The 18890-nt window shown below is 36.5% G+C and overlaps 1 protein-coding gene across 5 annotated transcripts in view; it reads right to left on the reverse strand.

The window, feature by feature from the left end:
- Nucleotides 1-1675: 1675 nt before the first annotated feature.
- The window catches only part of LOC123763551 (tripartite motif-containing protein 59), an 18099-nt gene continuing 884 nt past the window's right edge, over nucleotides 1676-18890 (reverse strand). Inside the window, exons 2-4 of one of the 5 annotated variants that reach the window (XM_069304616.1) lie at nucleotides 15224-15338; nucleotides 14100-14204; nucleotides 1676-5474 (exon numbers count right to left, since the gene is read on the reverse strand). In XM_069304616.1, coding sequence (XP_069160717.1) covers nucleotides 4326-5471 — 1146 coding nt within the window. In that variant the 5' untranslated portion in view covers nucleotides 5472-5474; nucleotides 14100-14204; nucleotides 15224-15338 and the 3' untranslated portion in view covers nucleotides 1676-4325. Of the gene's footprint in view, nucleotides 5475-14099; nucleotides 14205-15156; nucleotides 15339-16479; nucleotides 16835-18890 lie in introns of those variants that run through there. The other 4 variants (XM_069304617.1, XM_069304618.1, XM_069304615.1 and 1 more) reach the window with 4 other exon arrangements.

Below are 18890 nucleotides of genomic sequence, written 5' to 3' on the forward strand. Positions count from 1 at the left end.
AATTTCTTCAAAAGGTCAAATGTAACACAAACAAAGAGCAACAGTTTCAAGCTCAAGATACAATGTAGAACTGAGAACAGATGCTTTTTCACCCATGGGAACTGCCTACCCGCCGGAATGTTACATTTTAAAATCCTGTTGGAAAAAATCAGAGCAAATAAGGGGGGGGGGGGGGGTTCCTTTGACAAGCCCCCGGATTCCTGTCTTCGTCGAGGCCACTGGTGTGTTAGTGGCCCTCAGGTAATTCAGGTAAATTCTTGTAGTAAAAAATTGGAAAGTCGAGTAGACAGGGGCAACCAACCCGTTTTACAAATTCAGTCGCTTTTCGCTCATATGCGCAACGGCTAAAAAAAGATATAACTTGAAAATTAAAAATAATTGAAAATATGTTTTATTATTATTTTTCCAAAACAGCAAGTTAAGGGTCCTCTGCTAGGTTAGGAGGACGGGAAGTTATCCTGAGGTTTCAAAGTCATGAAAACCGTTAATTGAAAGTTTCCTCTCCTAATCTAACAGCCTAAGCCAGAGGACCCAAAACAGAAAACGGGACAGTAAGTCACTTTCGTGAGCCGATTTCATTTTGAATTACGGCGATTTTTAGCCTGAGTGCGCATACGAGGGAAAAGCGACGTAATTTGTAAGAGGACGGGAATTATACTATGGAAAGTGTGTTTTAGAAAAAGCCGTTTTACTGCTTATCTCTTGTTAAATCTTTCCACCAGGTACATCCGTTACTGGGTATGTCCAAGATCAGCTGCGTTGTTGTACTGGTCATTCCAAGTGCCTAGGATCGGGTTTGAGACTAATATTAGTAACGAAAAGGTTGGATTATAACCTGTGCCCTCTGTAATCCGTTATTGTACTACCGCTCACAGGATAGGAATGGGGGTGCACAATAAATTAGCCACCTACGGCAGCAACAATAAAATCAAATCGAGCACTAGCTAATAAGGTACTACCTTCAACAACGGATCGAAGCAAAGTCTTCAATAGAACAGAATACAAAAGCCACAATTGGTGTCAGTATACTACAGGGTAGTGTAGTTGACCCTTTGCGGTGCAATTTCTATTTCAATGATCCTCTACACCTCATTCCTGAAGCTCAAGCCTATTCTGGTGACTGCATTCTAATCTTCACATAAGGAAAAGAAGAAATGACTACAAGGGTCATTAATCAACTTTCGGCAATTTCTACCTAGGGAAGATAATGACAGGTCAAAATTGCAGCTGAAAACAAAAAACAATATTGAAAATCAGACAGGCATACCTTTAAATGGCAAAAATCTAGTTGTGGTAAAACTGATATACAGTATTTGGAATGAAGTTCAACTATTCAATGATCATGAAAAGACACGTGCATAACTTGGCAAGCAAGGCAGCCCTACGGCGCATCTCATGCCTTCTTGGCATCGCTGGTTGCTAAAACATTATTTGAAGCACAAGTCTGCTCCCATCTTGAATTTTCATAGTCTGCTGGTGTAGACCTGACCAAATGTAAACTGTGTCAACGAAGTTATTCGCGCACTCTCCGTCACTATGTGATGGAGTGCCCCCCCCCCCCCCAAAAAAAAAAAAACTAATTTAGAGACAATTCTGTAACATATGTTCAAAAGATTTGTAAATATTTGTAACGGTTCTATTGTTACGTATGGTATGGTGACAATAAACACAAACACTAAGACAATATATATATTTGGTCGAGTATACAGAAGTATGCAAGTGATACTTTGACAAGCAATGGTGTGAGTTGAGTGCACCGAGTCGGTCCAGTATCTCACAAGTGTGTTCTAGACCACACTTGAAAGTAGACTAGTTATTATGATTGATGAAGATTAAGCCACCCAAAAGGTGGCACGGGCATGAAAAGCCCGTAAGTGGTGGCCCTTTTGAGCCATTACCAGTATCAAGAGCTGATACTGGAGATCTGTGGAGATGCGAATGCACCCTGCGTGACGGGAGATGTCTCCCTTGTTAATGTGTTAAGATGAAGATGAAGCCACCCAAAAGGTGGCATGGGCATGAATAGCCCGTATGGGTTATTATTCGCTACTCTGCTGCTTATATGCTCGGGCAACACCTCACCGTTCTCCAAAGGTTGACAGGAATGTTATGTGGAAGTTGGGAAAAGTTTGAGTTCCATAATTAGTACTAAGAAGAGCTTTGCTTCTCTCATTGGGCCAATGCGTTTGGAGCGAGTATATTATTGGGATAATCTACTCGCTACATATTTCATTCAAAATTATCTGCTACCAGAAATTTTAGTCAAATATCCCCAGTTTGGTAACTGTAGGTAGTAACCGAGTGATTATAACCTATCCACCGCTGCTCACTGGATGGGGGGTGGTGTGCAGGACAAAAATATCAATTGTGACACATGTCAGTTGCTTAATTTAGAAACTGTACTTGTCATGGGTCTCGAGCCCATTATTGATGTGACTATATACATTGAATATTTTAACTTGCTTAACAAAATGAATTGTGGGGTTCAGTTCCTGAGCCCCATTATGTGCCTCTGTAACTCTTTCCACTGACACCTACAGGATGGGTATGGGGTGCATAATAAATAAACTATTGAGTATGCACCCTCTCCAGATCTACCTGCTACCTCATCATTCATCAGAACTTCGGACAAGATGGAGAACCATGCACTAAGGGGTCATCTCATCTCGCTAAAGTTTGGTTAGTTTGATCTAAACACCTAAGCCTTCAACACTAGCGAGATGTTAAGAGTTACTGTTATGTACAAGGTCAAAACTGTATTTCAAATTCCTTGACTTGTCCAGCTTTGTGGACAACCAGGAATTGGCACCCATAACACAAAAAGTGCTTGGCCATCAACAGCCTCATGGTGGTAAATGCCTTTCTCAAGAACATCACTCCATCAGCTGTCATTCATTCCTAAGCTGACTCGCAACAGAAGCTGTTTACTCAATACCTTGATATACGAGAAATTAAATCAAGCGACCATCTGAAGGCTCTGGCACACAGTTGGCTCATGGGGTCATCCTGTTCCTTGTATGATAGTTACTTAGCATAAAAGTTATATTATTCCTAATGGAAACAAATAATCATCTCATTAAATATTAAAGTCTAGGGACAGGCTTCAGATGAGCTGATATGGCATATGTAACAACTCTTGTTTGCAGTTTCACTAGAAACCTCTTACAATTCCCATGGACACAGTCTTATTTTAAAGATAAAAAGAGAGAGAATTAAAGAGCATGACAGTGAATGACAAGACACATTACCCAGGTCAGTGGCATCAAATTTTGCTTCACCAAGCTTGCAGATAAATGGTTGACCATACAAACTTTTCCTTTATTTTAGGGTAACCTCAATAAGCCAAACAGTATCTATATACTCTAATGTGGTATATTAGTAACTAGGCATATTTACACACAAAATGCAACAAACCAATTTTTTTCCCTAGTATGTAGGGTAACACTAATACAGTACAGTAATAATATATTTTATCATTTATTAGTTTATTACCATTACTCAAAAATAATGAAAATTGTGAAGAAGACCCAAAATTTACCACTTTATTATGTTTATTACTTACAGAAAAAAAGGACAGTGAATGGGTTGTGTTAATAAATAAATTGGAGATTAACTAGTAAACTCAAAAAGCCACTAACACTAGAAAATACAAAGCCACAATTAAAGAGTAAATTGCTTAATGCTATTAACTATATAGTACAAGCCAATAATATTAAGGAATACAATTATAAAGTCAGCAATACTCTTAAACTGCATTTAATACCAATACAGGATGCAAGACAATAATATATTATTCCATAATTCAGCTACATATACTACATACACAAATCATTAAGAAGATAACATAAGCATACATTCTTAGAATTAATAGTAAAGTTGTTTCCTGTATTATTTTCAGCAAAATGCCAGAGGAACATTTAGCATTATTTAATTGCAGAACTACTGAAGTTACAATATTTTATGCCTCGGTTTACATTTATGTGACAGACATTTAGAAATATTTCAATTAAAATCAAACAAACTACATTATTTAAATGCTCCAGGAAACATTACAACAAGCAATATTCTAAGACAAAAGAAAAGAAAAAAGTTTTATAACCTTGACAAGTAACCTTCCTTACCCAGAGAAGCGAGATGCAGCCCAACAAAATGTCTAATACTCACTCAAAACCACAGCTGAAGAAAAAGCTACACGAATCTAACTGAGTAGTCTGTATCCATTCCTTATAAGAAAAATTACATTACCACACTATGGTATGTACAAAATTTTCAAGGTATTAAAAACAATTCTTAGAAAAACTGGAAGTGTGTTTTCAAGGTAATCCTTATCTAAAGATCCTTCCAGTCTTAGACTTCGTCGCTTCACAACTACGGACGGGATTCACAAAGGAGAATAGACCACCTTCAGCACTAGGTTTAGCATTAGAACTTAAACCAAAATGCTGAAAGGAAAAGGGATCAGATTTAAGTTTAATATCAGTACCTGAGAAATCTGGCTGTTTGAAGGAAAATGGTGATGTACTGCATACAGTAACACCTGCTAGGGAATTCAATTTTAATGTATTTGGGGAGTTCTTAATTCCATTAATTTCACCGAGCTGGCTTTTTGAAAACATTTCCTGAACGATATCTGCATCTGTGTGCAGTAGATTTGTAACAGATACTCCAGAAATTACTCCAGGGGGAAACTGTTTTGTTATTTTTTTAACTCCTGTGACCAGAAGTTTAAGAGATTCTGAGCACTCAAGTGCACACTTAGTGCCATTCATCATGTCTTGAGGGGTCAGAGCCTGGGAGACCTGGTTCTCGGCTGACTTTATTGAGTCTGCGCAAGATTCCAATTTGTTCAGAAGTTCTGTAATCTCATTATTTTTGCTTTTGATGTAATTAATTTTTTCATTTATAGTGTTAATATTTTTTAAGTTCTCATTTTCTTTATCTGATAGATGAGACTTTAATGCATTAAGCTCATCTTTTAACAAGTCAATCATAATTTTTTCTGAACAAGTGGTCTTTGCATAGGCCTCCTTTACCTCTTTCAGAGCAATAGAGAAGGGCACAATCCTGCAGAGCCCCCGAGGTGGTTCAGGATGATCTACTGCTAGGCAGTCCCGACACACCCACACATCACAAGTCTGACACCTGAAGAACAAACGAGCACAGTGGGCCATGCACATTCCTGCATCGGTCTGGTGATTACAATCTGCTTCAAGGGATGCATCCTCTTTTTGCTGCTTATCCTGATTTTGATTGATTGAGCAAGCTATTCGGAGCAAGGTGTAGCTGACAGGCAGGTCGCCAGAAGAGGAGGCAGTGATGATAGCATCACACTCTGGACATTTCTTGTCACTCTCAATTACCAGATCCACACACGAGGTGCACACCGTGTGTCCACAAAGTAGATTACGTGGAGTCCTGTCATCACCGAACTGATGACCACACTTGGTGCATTTCACCTCCAGTTTCTCCATCTCCTGGAATGATTGATATTGCTTAAAATATCCAACCAGCTAACTATATATCAATGTTGCCAAGAATCAGATTTATAACCTCCAAATGTAATGTAATGGTGGACATGGTGAAGAGAGACACCCCTTAAAGCTTCACATTATTCAAAGTGAATGAGTTTACAAACAATTACACTGGCCTTTTTAAATGCAACAAATTAATGCAGATTGCCATTTCCTATAGTGTATCTCATTATATTATAATATATATATATATATATATATATATATATATATATATATATATATATATATATATATATATATATATATATATATATATATATATATATATATATATATATATATATATATATATATATATATATATATATATATATATATATATATATATATATATATATATATATATATATATATATATATATATATATATATATATATATATATATATATATATATATATATATATATATATATATGTCGTACCTAATAGCCAGAACGCACTTCTGAGCCTACTATTCAAGGCCCGATTTGCCTAATAAGCCAAGTTTTCATGAATTAATGTTTTTTCGTCTACCTAACCTACCTAACCTAACCTAACCTAGCTTTTTTTGGCTACCTAACCTAACCTTACCTATAAATATAGGTTAGGTTAGGTTAGGTAGGGTTGGTTAGGTTCGGTCATATATCTACGTTAATTTTAACTCCAATAAAAAAAATTGACCTCATACATAGAGAAAAGGGTTGCTTTATCATTTCATAAGAAAAAAATTATAGTAAATATATTAATTCAGGAAAACTTGGCTTATTAGGCAAATCGGGCCTTGAATAGTAGGCTGAGAAGTGAGTTCTGGCTACTAGGTACGACATATATACATATACATATACATATATATATATATATATAACTTTAGAACACTTTCCCACCAGGAGACTCGAACCCTAGCCAGCACAGAAGCCTTCCAGCAACTGGCATAACAGTTGTTATGCCAGTTGCTGGAAGGCTTCTGTGCTGGCTAGGGTTCGAGTCTCCTGGTGGGAAAGTGTTCTAAAGTTGTATACTTGACTCTCGTGTTTAGGAGAGTTGTGCCTTAAGCATAGACACTGTGTCTTCCCATATTAACAGGGACTTAATGAAATTAACGTCTAAATGACCCCTCACTTGCTCTAGTGCTCTTGGGAGGTGGTGATCTTTGTGGTATTTAAATACTCCGAAATTACCATCTCTTTAAGGGTCTGAGCGTGGTGGAGAGGGTTAAGGCGTACCTGTTATGCCAGTTGCTGGAAGGCTTCTGTGCTGGCTAGGGTTCGAGTCTCCTGGTGGGAAAGTGTTCTAAAGTTGTATACTTGACTCTCGTGTTTAGGAGAGTTGTGCCATATATATATATATATATATATATATATATATATATATATATATATATATATATATGTCGTACCTAGTAGCCAGAACTCACTTCTCAGCCTACTATGCAAGGCCCGATTTGCCTAATAAGCCTAGTTTTCATGAATTAATGTTTTTTCGACTACCTAACCTACCTAACCTAACCTAACGTTTTCGGCTACCTAACCTAACCTAACCTATAAAGATAGGTTAGGTTAGGTTAGGTAGGGTTGGTTAGGTTCGGTCATATATCTACGTTAACTTTAACTCCAATAAAAAAATATTTACCTCATACATAATGAAATGGGTAGCTTTATCATTTCATAAGAAAAAAATTAAAGAAAATATATTAATTCAGTAAAACTTGGCTTATTAGGCAAATCGGGCCTTGCATAGTAGGCTGAGAAGCGAGTTCTGGCTACTAGGTACGACATATATATATATATATATATATATATATATATATATATATATATATATATATATATATATATATATATATATATGTCGTACCTAGTAGCCAGAACGCACTTCTCAGCCTACTATGCAGGGCCCGATTTGCCTAATAAGCCAAGTTTTCATGAATTAATATATTTTCTCTAATTTTTTTCTAATGAAATGATAAAGCTACCCATTTCATTATGTATGAGGTAAATTTTTTTTTATTGGAATTAAAATTAACGTAGATATATGACCGAACCTAACCAACCCTACCTAACCTACCCTATCTTTATAGGTTAGGTTAGGTTAGGTTAGGTAGCCAAAAAAGTTAGGTAGTCGAAAAACAGTTAATTCATGAAAACTTGGCTTATTAGGCAAATCGGGCCTTGCATAGTAGGCTGAGAAGTGCGTTCTGGCTACTAGGTACGACATATTATATATATATATATATATATATTATAATATATATAATATATATAATATATATATTATATATATTATAATATATATAATATATATATTATATATATTATAATATATATAATATATATATTACAATATATATATATATATGTCATACCTAGTAGCCAGAACGCACTTCTCGGCCTACTATGTAAGGCCTGATTTGCCTAATAGGCCGAGTGATTTTCTTTATTTTCAATCATTTTTTTTCCAATTAGTTTATTTGAATTATTATTATTATATTAAATTAAGAACATAAATTAATGACTTAGTTGTGTTAGTTTAGGTTTGGTTAAGATAGGTAAGGTTAGGTAAGGTAGGGTTGGTTAGGTTCAGTCATATCTACATTAGTTTTAACACAAATTTGAAAAATTAACTCATACACAATGAAATGGATAGCTATCATTTCATAAGAAAAAAATGAGAAAAATATATAAATTCAGGAAAACTTGGCTTATTAGGCAAATCAGGCCTTGCATAGTAGGCTGAGTACTGCATTCTGGCTACTAAGTACTATATACATTCATACATTATTATATATATATATATATATATATATATATATATATATATATATATATATATATATCATACACACACATTAGGCAGTGATGTGGTGGAGGCTGACTCCATACAGTTTCAAATGTAGATATGATAGAGCCTAGTAGGCTCGGAAATCTGTACACCAGTTGATTGACAGTTGAGAGGCGGGACCAAAGAGCCAAAGCTCAAACCCCGCAAGCACAAATAGGCGAGTACACACACACGTAGTCCCAATATACAAGGGGGATAGAAAGGAGGCACTGAACTACAGGCCAGTGTTCCTAACTTGCATACCATGTACTGAACTACAGGCCAGTGTTCCTAATTGCATACCATGTACTGAACTACAGGCCAGTGTTCCTAACTTGCATACCATGTACTAAACTACAGGCCAGTGTTCCTAACTTGCATACCATGTAAGGAGGAGATTGTGCAAAAAAAGCTAGTGGAACATCTGGAGCAAAAGAACTTTGTAACACAGCATCAACATAGGTTCAGGGATGGCAAGTCCAGCCTCACAGGATTAATTGAATTCAACGACCAGGCAACAAAAATCTGGCAAGAAAGAGGGATGGGCAGACTGCATATTTTTGGATAGCCAGAAAGCCTTTGACACAGTACCACACAAGAGGCTAGTGAAAAAGCTGGAGATGCAGGCAGAAGTGAAAGGGAAGATACTCCATTGCATAAGGGAGTATCTATGCAATATAAGACAGCAAGTCACTGTGAGGGGTGAGGTCTCAGATTGGTGAGGCGTCACCAGTGGAGTCCCGCAGGGTTCAGTCATTGGGCCTATAATGATATATGCTATATGTAAATGATCTCCCAGAGGGTATAGAATTGTTCCTCTCATTGCTTACTGATGATGCAAAAATTATGAGGAGGATAAAAACAGAGGAAGATAGTATGAGGTTACAAGATGATCTAGACAGACAATGAATGGTTCCTATAAATGGCTACTAAAGTTCAACCCGAGTAAATGTAAGGTAATGAAACTAGGCGGTGGAAACAGGCCAGACACAGGATACAGAATGGGAGATGAAGTACTTCATGAAACGAATAAAGAGAAAGATCTAGAGTTGATATCACACCAAACCTGTCCCCTGAAGCCCACGTAAAAAGAATTACATTTGTGGCATACACGAGGCCGGCTAACATCAGATCAGCCTTCAGGAAGCTGTGTAAGGAATCATCCAGAACCTTGTATACCACATATGTAAAGCCAATCCTGGAGTATGCGATCCCCAGCATGGAGCCCGTACCTTGTCAAGAACAAAACGAAGCTGGAAAAAGTTCAGAGGTATGCCAGTCTCAGAATTAAGAGGCATGAGTTATAAGGAAAGGCAGTATGAAATGCACCTCACAACACTGGAAGAGAGAAGAGTAAGGGAAGACATGATCACTATCTACAAAATTATCAGAGAAATTGACAGGGAAGATAAAGATAAACTGATTAACATGGGTGGTATGCAAACAAAAGGACACAGGTGGAGACTTTAGTACCCAAAATGATCCACAGGGATATTAGAAAGAACTTTTTTCAGTGTCAGAGTACTGGGTAGTTAACAAATGTCAACCCATGTCTTACCATTTTTAAACAATGCTGTTTGCTGACCAACTTGTACATTGGCTATTTTCTACCATGTTCCCCCCCCCCCTTTTTTATCTTTTATTCTATTTTTTCAACATAATTTATACTTTAAGCTCAATTACTATTAAGTTTTAGTCTAATTGTTTTCCCCCCCTTCACCTTGCCCGAAATGCTATGCGTACTAGTGGCTTTAGGTATTGTATGTACTAGCTCTATCTATAAATCAATCAGAATGTTTGTAACTGCATCTATGTATGTACTTTTCCTAAATAAATTGTCACCCTTGTCATGCAAATGTCACCCTATTTTTAAAAAAGGCAGAAGGAGCTCAACAGAAAACTAACGGCCGATCAGCTTGACATCACACATCTGCAAGCTCATGGAGTGAATCCTCAGGGAGGAAATCATTCAGCATTTTTTTATTTTTTTATTTATTTATTAATATATATACCTGTATAAGAGTTCTTACATTTTTGTTAAGCCACTAACACAAGTGTGTTTCAATCAGGGCCTTAATCCTAATTTTGTTCCCGGAATATGACCTACCAAATCGTTTAACAACCAGTTGCCCATTCACTGCTGGGTGAACAGAGGGTTCAGTTAAGGATTGGCGCCCAGTCAATCCTCCCTGGCCAATATACAAACCCAGGCCAAATTTCGCGAAGCACCGGGCGAGTGCTTTACCACTATGCCACGAGGACTGCACCTTTCAGTGAACAATCTTGTACAATTGACACAATATGGGTTTGTATAGATGCTGCTTTACAAACCTACTAACGTTTTTGTAAACAGCAACCAGCTACTTGGACAAAGGCCTTCTGGTGGTTGTAGTATACATGGATTTTGCTGAAGCCTTTGATAAGGTTATCTTGAGATGATTTCGGGGCTTTTTAGTGTCCCCGCGGCCCGGTCCTCGACCAGGCCTCCACCCCCAGGAAGCAGCCCGTGACAGCTGACTAACACCCAGGTACCTATTTTACTGCTAGGTAACAGGGGCATAGGGTGAAAAACTCTGCCCATTGTTTCTCGCCGGCGCCTGGGATCGAACCCAGGACCACAGGATCACAAGTCCAGCGTGCTGTCCGCTCGGCCGACCGGCTCCCTCGGTTCCACATGAAAGACTGGCAATGAAACTATAGGCACATGAAACAAATGGTAAAAATACTAGAATGGATAAAACAATGATTGAAACAAAGAAAAAGAGAGTTGTGCTAAATGGGAATGAATCTGAATGGAGAAACGTAAGTGGGGTTCCACAGGGGTCTATTTTGGGGCCAACTGTTTTTGCCATATACATCAATGACAGATGAGAATACAGTATTACAAACCACATCATCAAATTTGCAGATGACAAAGATTTATGGTAAAGTGGGGAATAATGATATTGAAGCCTTACAAAGAGATCTATAAGAACTCCACAAATGGTCAGAAGGCTGGCAAATGCTTTTTAACATCAACAAATGCAAGACTTTGCATGTGGAACATAGCAACCCATGCTACAGCTACCAAAACGTTGCACAACAGGTAGCAGCAGCAATCAGAAAAGCTAATCAAACCTTTGGAATAATCAAGTGTATCTTTGACTTGAAAGGAAAAATAGGTAGTGATTCAACTGTATAAATCTCTGGTGCACCCCCATTTGGATTACTGTATCCAAGCATGAAGACCTCATCTTCAAAAGGACATAGCTGCTCTGGAAAAAGTGCAACACTGGGCAACAAAGGTCATTCCAAAGCCAAGTCGACTCTCATATCAGGAACGGTTGATAGCCATAGGGCTAACAACACTGCAAATCAGGCATGACAGGGTGGATCGCATTGAAACTTTTGAACTACTGAACAAGTTGGAGGATGTTGATCCAGAAATTTTCTTCAAAAGGCCAGATGTAACACAAACAAGCAGCAATATTTTCAAGTTCAACAAGCCTCAATGTACGATCGAGAATATGAGATGCTTTTTTCACCCATAGGGTTATAAACCCTTAGAACTGCCTACCCGCTGAATCCATAAATGCCAAATCTGTTAGGTTTTAAAATCCACCTGGAAAAGATGAAGGCAAATGGAGGGACATTCAACAACCTGCCGGCTTCCTGTCCTCATCGAGGCCACTGGTGTAAGTGGCCCTCAGGTAAATTTAGAAAACAGGGAACAACCGGCAGTTAGAAAACAAGGAAAGCTTAGAACAAGTATAGACTTGCCCAGCAAAGCTCATGGAAGATGCCCTGCACCACATAAAGGAGATCTGCCTCCAAAACCAAAGCAATGGGAAGATGCGAGGGCTGATCTTGACGAGACCTTTAAAATAACGTACGCACAGTACTGCATAAACTGAAATGCTAATCTAGAACAGGCAACATTAGATTCTTTCCACCCATAAGGCAAAGATGTCAGTCTCCCGACAGTCATCTGTGTCTGACCATTAGAGCCTTAAACAACTAACAGCACCGGTGCATAAAATGATACCCTTCATCTTTTGAATATCAAAACATGAAAGGAATCATAGAAACCTGTTTAAATAACGTAACCATTTCCATGATTCAGCACATGATTTTAACAAAAATAAGTTATTCATTTAGATCATCAAATTTAGGGCATTATATTTTTTGAATGTTCCTTTAAATAAATAAATAAATAAATAAAAATACATATTTACATAGAGGTTATATAAATAACTACATCAATAACTAAATTAAATTTTTGTTTAGGTAAAAGTACATACTAATAATAATAATTCATTGCGTCAGGGGACAAGAAGCTAGTGTATATGTTCACACACGTCTGGATTTTATCGAGGTCCCAACATGTGCCAAACAAATGGTTGAGCACATTTCCTTTCACCTAGCAGTAAGTAGGTACTCAAGAGTTAGTCAGCTAGTTGTGGGGTTGCATCCTGGGGCGGGGTTAGTAATTCAACCTTGGGATGGGGGACCTCAATACAAGCCGAACATGTATGAATACACTCTAGCTTCCTATCCCCCAACACAATGAGTTTGTATTATATCAAATCTTCACTTGACCAAAACACCACACTGTACTAGATGATCAACACAAGACAGTAATCGTGTACAGGGACTTACTGTACTAAAATTTAACTCCATTTCCAGTCACCGGATACCAAAACTAATTATCTCCGAATCAATTAAACATGCTACCATGAATGCCCCACACAAGGCTTCCTTGTCTTCTAATATCAAACCTGAACAGTTAGCATTTCCAGAGAAACACTATGCCAAACATATTGATACCGGCTTCCCGTTTTTTTTACTCTCTTCGAGTACAGTATTTGCCTTCCGACACCCATGGGGCCAAACAACCAGGAACCAGTTTTGCAATTCAATAGAATTGCCCTTTTTTTTTGGAAACAAAAGCAGTTATAATAATGTTCATAATATACATAGTAATACTAGCAAAATTACTTAACAAATGAGCAATCTCTCTCACTATCTGGAAATCAGTGCAAGGGTATTCAGAACTTTTGTAACAAAACTCCAGTCATCACAGATATTGTATAATATCTGTGAAAATTGTATAAAATGGAAGCTAATATTTAAATAACTTGCATTCTAATTAAATTTTAGAAAACAATGGCTCTTCGTTCAATTCAAATATTTTGCTATAAATTAAATACTAATTCTTTAGTCCATCAAGAACATCAATGATTTGTATCCAAAGACCAGCAACTTTACTCTAAGGCAAGGGTTCTCACAGATTTATGAACCCTTAAGGGGTACATGCAGCAGCCTGCCCATATCAAAAGAAAAAGCCAAATGTCCATTAATCCAGCCACCAAACCTCCTGTTTATGAATGAAAAACAGGTTTACACATAATTCACAACTGATGATGTTCGAACATCTCTCGAACAGTGCTTCGCTGACAACCTCTGTTTGAATCGCAACTCTGTAATTGGCAGAACCTAAACACCTAATCTAAATATATCTATACATAAAACTTTAGTATACAATATTAATTTACATATAAGAACAAACCTATTTTTAATACATAATGTTTTAAAATTGCTGAAAGAGAGTCTTGGGCAGCCGCTTTAACGAGCCTGGCCTGTGCATAGGTTACATGCACAAGGGCTTCCATGGGTACATGGAGGACTGGAAAATTTTTAAAGAGAATGACAGACATGTTTCCATGAGGTTATACATATCCCAACAGTTCTACAGTAATGAGGGTATGGATGATAGTTTGATAACTCACCGAGTACCTGTTGCAAAAGTTCAAGAATCCCTGTCAAAGGGTATGTCTGGAATCACCTACAGTACTTCCTGAAGTCGTAAATGTCCAGACCAGTTCAAAATCCAACTGGAAAAAAGCATTAGGAATAATCAGGGGCCTTCAACATGGTCTCTATAGATGATGACATTCCGATAAACATTTACAATGTACAGTACTGCAAAAAATTCAACCTTTCAATTTTACCGATTTACTCTATGTTATGGCTAAAATGCTTAGCATTCTGGTGGCTTTACTAAATTGCATCCTTGTATATCCTTGCTGTTATTAATACAGTATGATATTAGCACCACACTGTGCACCTGGTTTAGGTAAAAACTTCGATCCTATTCGTAGTGCAATTGTTAAGGACACATTTTTGTTTTTATAAATGTTCAGGTAAAATTAATGTCAAAATATTTCCAAACTCAACCATTTTCATTTCAACACAGTGATGAAACCATTAAAAAACATTAAAATATAGCCTAATTAAAAAAAAAATATCAACTCTCAGTGCTTTAAGGCATTCTGCACCTTTTGGTGGTTAATAATGTTACAAAAAATTTATATTATTGCAAAACCTACAAATGCTATAATGTAGTTCTCAATGCCTATTGTTGTCATCATCTGTTGTTATTATCACCTTTATGTTGTATATCATTTGTTAAACAGTATTTCTTTAACATCTCATATGTTAGCTTACTTCTCATTTAGTATCGTTTACCCAATTATACCGATAAATAACCTATCTTAATTATTCTACGTTTTGCCCAAAATGCTTTGCATAGTAGTGGCTTCATTAACATGCAACCCTTGTACCTTCAAATATACATCTGTGTATGTTCTTTGTATGCAATTTTAATGAATAAATTTTTTATAGTGCCCTGCGAGATATTTACAGAGTCCTGCGAGATATTTACAGAGTCCTGCAAGAAATCTAAAATATCAAGAAAAATATTTATACAGTCTAGAAAAATTATTTATAATGTGCTTTAGAGCAAAGAGAAAATCAGTAGGAGCCATGAGAAAGATTGGAACCCACACTTGTGAACATAAAACATGTAGGCCAAAAGATGTTCCAAAGTTTCCCCTGTCCTTTCCCCGGATACCTCTTCGCCTAGCAGAAGCCGTTTTCCAGAAAGTTCAGCAGCTGTTGTGGGTTACATCCTCGAATGTGTCATTAGTTTAAAGAAGCCTCAATAAGGATACAACACAGTTTTCTTGCTCCGGAAAAAAAAAAAAAAAAAATAATAATACAGTACTGTATGTTGTACACTATATACTGTACACTATTTAATATTGTAATATTAAAATCTATAGAATTAAATACAAATTGATTATATATGATATATATATATATATATATATATATGTCGTACCTAGTAGCCAGAACTCACTTCTGAGCCTACTATGCAAGGCCCGATTTGCCTAATAAGCCAAGTTTTCATGAATTAATTGCTTTTCGACTACCTAACCTACCTAACCTAACCTAACCTAACTTTTTCGGCTACCTAACCTAACCTATAAAGATAGGTTAGGTTAGGTTAGGTAGGGTTGGTTAGGTTCGGTCATATATCTACGTTAATTTTAACTCCAATAAAAAAAATTGACCTCTTACATAATGAAATGGGTTGATTTATCATTTCATAAGAAAAAAATTAGAGAAAATATATTAATTCATGAAAACTTGGCTTATTAGGCAAATCGGGCCTTGCATTGTAGGCTGAAAAGTGAGTTCTGGCTACTAGGTACGACATATATATATATATATATATATATATATATATATATATATATATATATATATATATATATATATATATATATATATATATATATATATATATATATAGAACTATTTACCTATTGATTTATTTTTTATATAAAATATAAACAAACTACTGAATACTGCAAAAACCAAACTATATACTTTTTATTTATATATACTGTATGAGTTCTTTCATTCTTGTAAAGCCACTAGCATGCATAGTGTTTTGGGCAGGTCTTTAATCCCAATTTTCCCTGGAATACGACCCGCCAAATCATTTAATAACCAGGTACCATTTAATAACCAGGTATCACTGCTGGGTGAACATAGGAGTACAGTTAAGGATTGGTGCCTGGTCAATCCTCCCCGGCCAGGATAAGATCCCAGGCCAAATCGCTCATGAGGCACTGGGCGAATGTCTTACCACTGCACCATGGAGACTGCTTGATAAATATAAATAAATATAAACCAAATCATTAATCTGCCACTAGTTAACTACCATGATGAATAATTATACTGTATAACTAATGCATTATTTATACAACATATAATTACCAAAAGAAAATGCTATAATTAACTCATTTGAGTATAGCTTACTCTACAGGGGTCCTATGATGCAGTGCCAAGTTGGGTCACAGCCAAAAGGGCTCCTGACCCAATTCCAGCAGCAGGAACAGCAGCGTTTAAGCAACATTCTTTTCACCTTGTGCCCTCTTTACCTACCAGCAACTAGAACCCTGGGAGTTAGGTAACTTAGGTGTTGCATGATGGGGAAGGTCAGTAGTCAGACTATATCAAACTTTTTTCATTTGATATAGTCGGGATATACACAAGGATAACAGGTTTCCTGTCCCTGACTAAGGGAAACCAGACAAGGTTAACCACACCAATTCTTTTAAGGGTTAATGGAAACCAGTGTCAATATTTCCCAATTTTGCCCGAGGAGATCCATCCTTTCATTTGTCCTGATGAAAACACATCTCGATAAAGATTTTATAAGAATAATCAATTGTGCCAGGGTACAGGCAGCCAGCATATAGATATATATATATATATATATATATATATATATATATACATATTAGGCTAAGGTTCCGCCCCAGGATGCAATCCCACTGCAAACTGCCTTAACTCTTGAGTACTTATTTACTGCTAAGCAGACAGAGGCATTAGGTGATGGGAAAGAGGCCTAACCATTTATCTTCTGGCCAAGATTTGAATCAAACTGTTAAATATAAACCTACTATAGATAGACTACCTATAATAAAATGTAAAACATTAAAACATAGAACTGAAATTTTAAAATGTTTTTTTCATGAACAAATAGTAATTTACTGCATTTAAGATGCATGTAATAATTTGTCTCACTAGACCTAGTGTAAATATGATAAGGTAATAATAATAAATATGCAAATAATCTATGCAATATAAGAATATGCAAAAAGTTGCAAATTATCTAATGAGTAGGTCTACAGCATCTGGGTTCAGAATAATGGTTATTTAAGATTATGTATGGTTAGGTTAGCTTTACCTGTGATTAGGCTGGTTTAATAAGAATTCTTTGTTTGATTAGGCTTGGTTTGTTTGTTGATTAAGCTAGGACTGGTTAGGCCTGGGTTGGTTTTATCATGTGTGATAGATTACATGTGGGCTTTAACTGTAGCACTGCCTGACTTGGATGTCATTATCCAGTCTCTACAGTGCACTTCCAAATCTGAACACAGCAACTAGTTGTACCTTTGTTTTATAAAAATGCAGGTAGGTCTATACAAAAGGCTGTCGGCTTCTATGTCAAAATCCTAAAATGATAATTAAGCTATGTTTGATCTACATTACCCGAGGGGCCACTAATACTAGTGGCCTCGAAAAGGGCAGGAAGCCGGTGGCTTGTCAAAGGTCCCCCCCAATTTGCCCTGATGCCTTTACGTGCATAATCTATATGGGTCCTATTATGGCAAGCCATCCATCAAGCCATCTTATGATGGCAAGCCAAGTTGGGTCACAGCCAATATATCTACTGTATATAGCACATATCTCTATGTGGTGCATGTTGCACAATAAATTAATTCACTTTAACTATACAGTCTTGGTTAATAGATTAGGGTAATTTACCTCGAGTTAGTTTAATTTTTGACTCCCAATCAAGAATCCTGGGTTTGATTCCCAGACAGGATAGAAATAGCCTGGCACATTTCCGTTCACCCAATACCAAATAAGTACCCGGGATTAGTCAACTGTCCTGGGAAGGGTCAGTAGTTTGACCTTGAGAGGAGGGGGGGGGGGGCAGAACCTTGATACCAGTCTAAGTATATATATTATATATATACACAGGCTTCCTGTCCCTGACAATAAATTAAACAATACATTATGGGGATGCATGAGCCTGCATAGAATTAAACATTAATTAATCTACCTTTATATTAAAATAAATTAAATTTAAATTTATTATAAATTAAATTTTTAGGCAAAAAACCATTAATTACACCTTTATAATCTCTCCTAGTTTTGCCCATCTACATAACCATGGTAAGAGAGTTCTAGCATTACAATTAGATAATTGTAACAATTATCAATTGTTACAATTACAAACAATTTGTAATTGTAAATTACAATTATATAACAATTCAAGGCATTAACAGAACTGATTAACAAATTTTATGTATCAAACTGATATATAAAATTTGAAATGCAACAATTAAACCCCAATTATGAATTTCACATTTATTCATTTATTTATATACAAGAAGGTACCCTGGGTTGTGAGAGAACATAGTATCGGTGTTCTTACACTCTTGCTAATCCACACTAAATATGCATAACATTCCAGGCAGAAAAGCAATTGAATTCATCAGCATTGAAACCCCAGAGACACATGGTTTACATTTTGTTGGGGGGGACATGAAGCCTGTTAATTAAGTTTATTAAGAGCCCCGTAATCAACCAGCTGCAAGCCACAACAGTTGACTAACTCTTGGTACATATACAGCAAGGAAACTGATTACACTGCC

The sequence above is a fragment of the Procambarus clarkii genome, chromosome 52, assembly GCF_040958095.1.
Source record: "Procambarus clarkii isolate CNS0578487 chromosome 52, FALCON_Pclarkii_2.0, whole genome shotgun sequence".
NCBI lineage: Eukaryota > Metazoa > Arthropoda > Malacostraca > Decapoda > Cambaridae > Procambarus > Procambarus clarkii.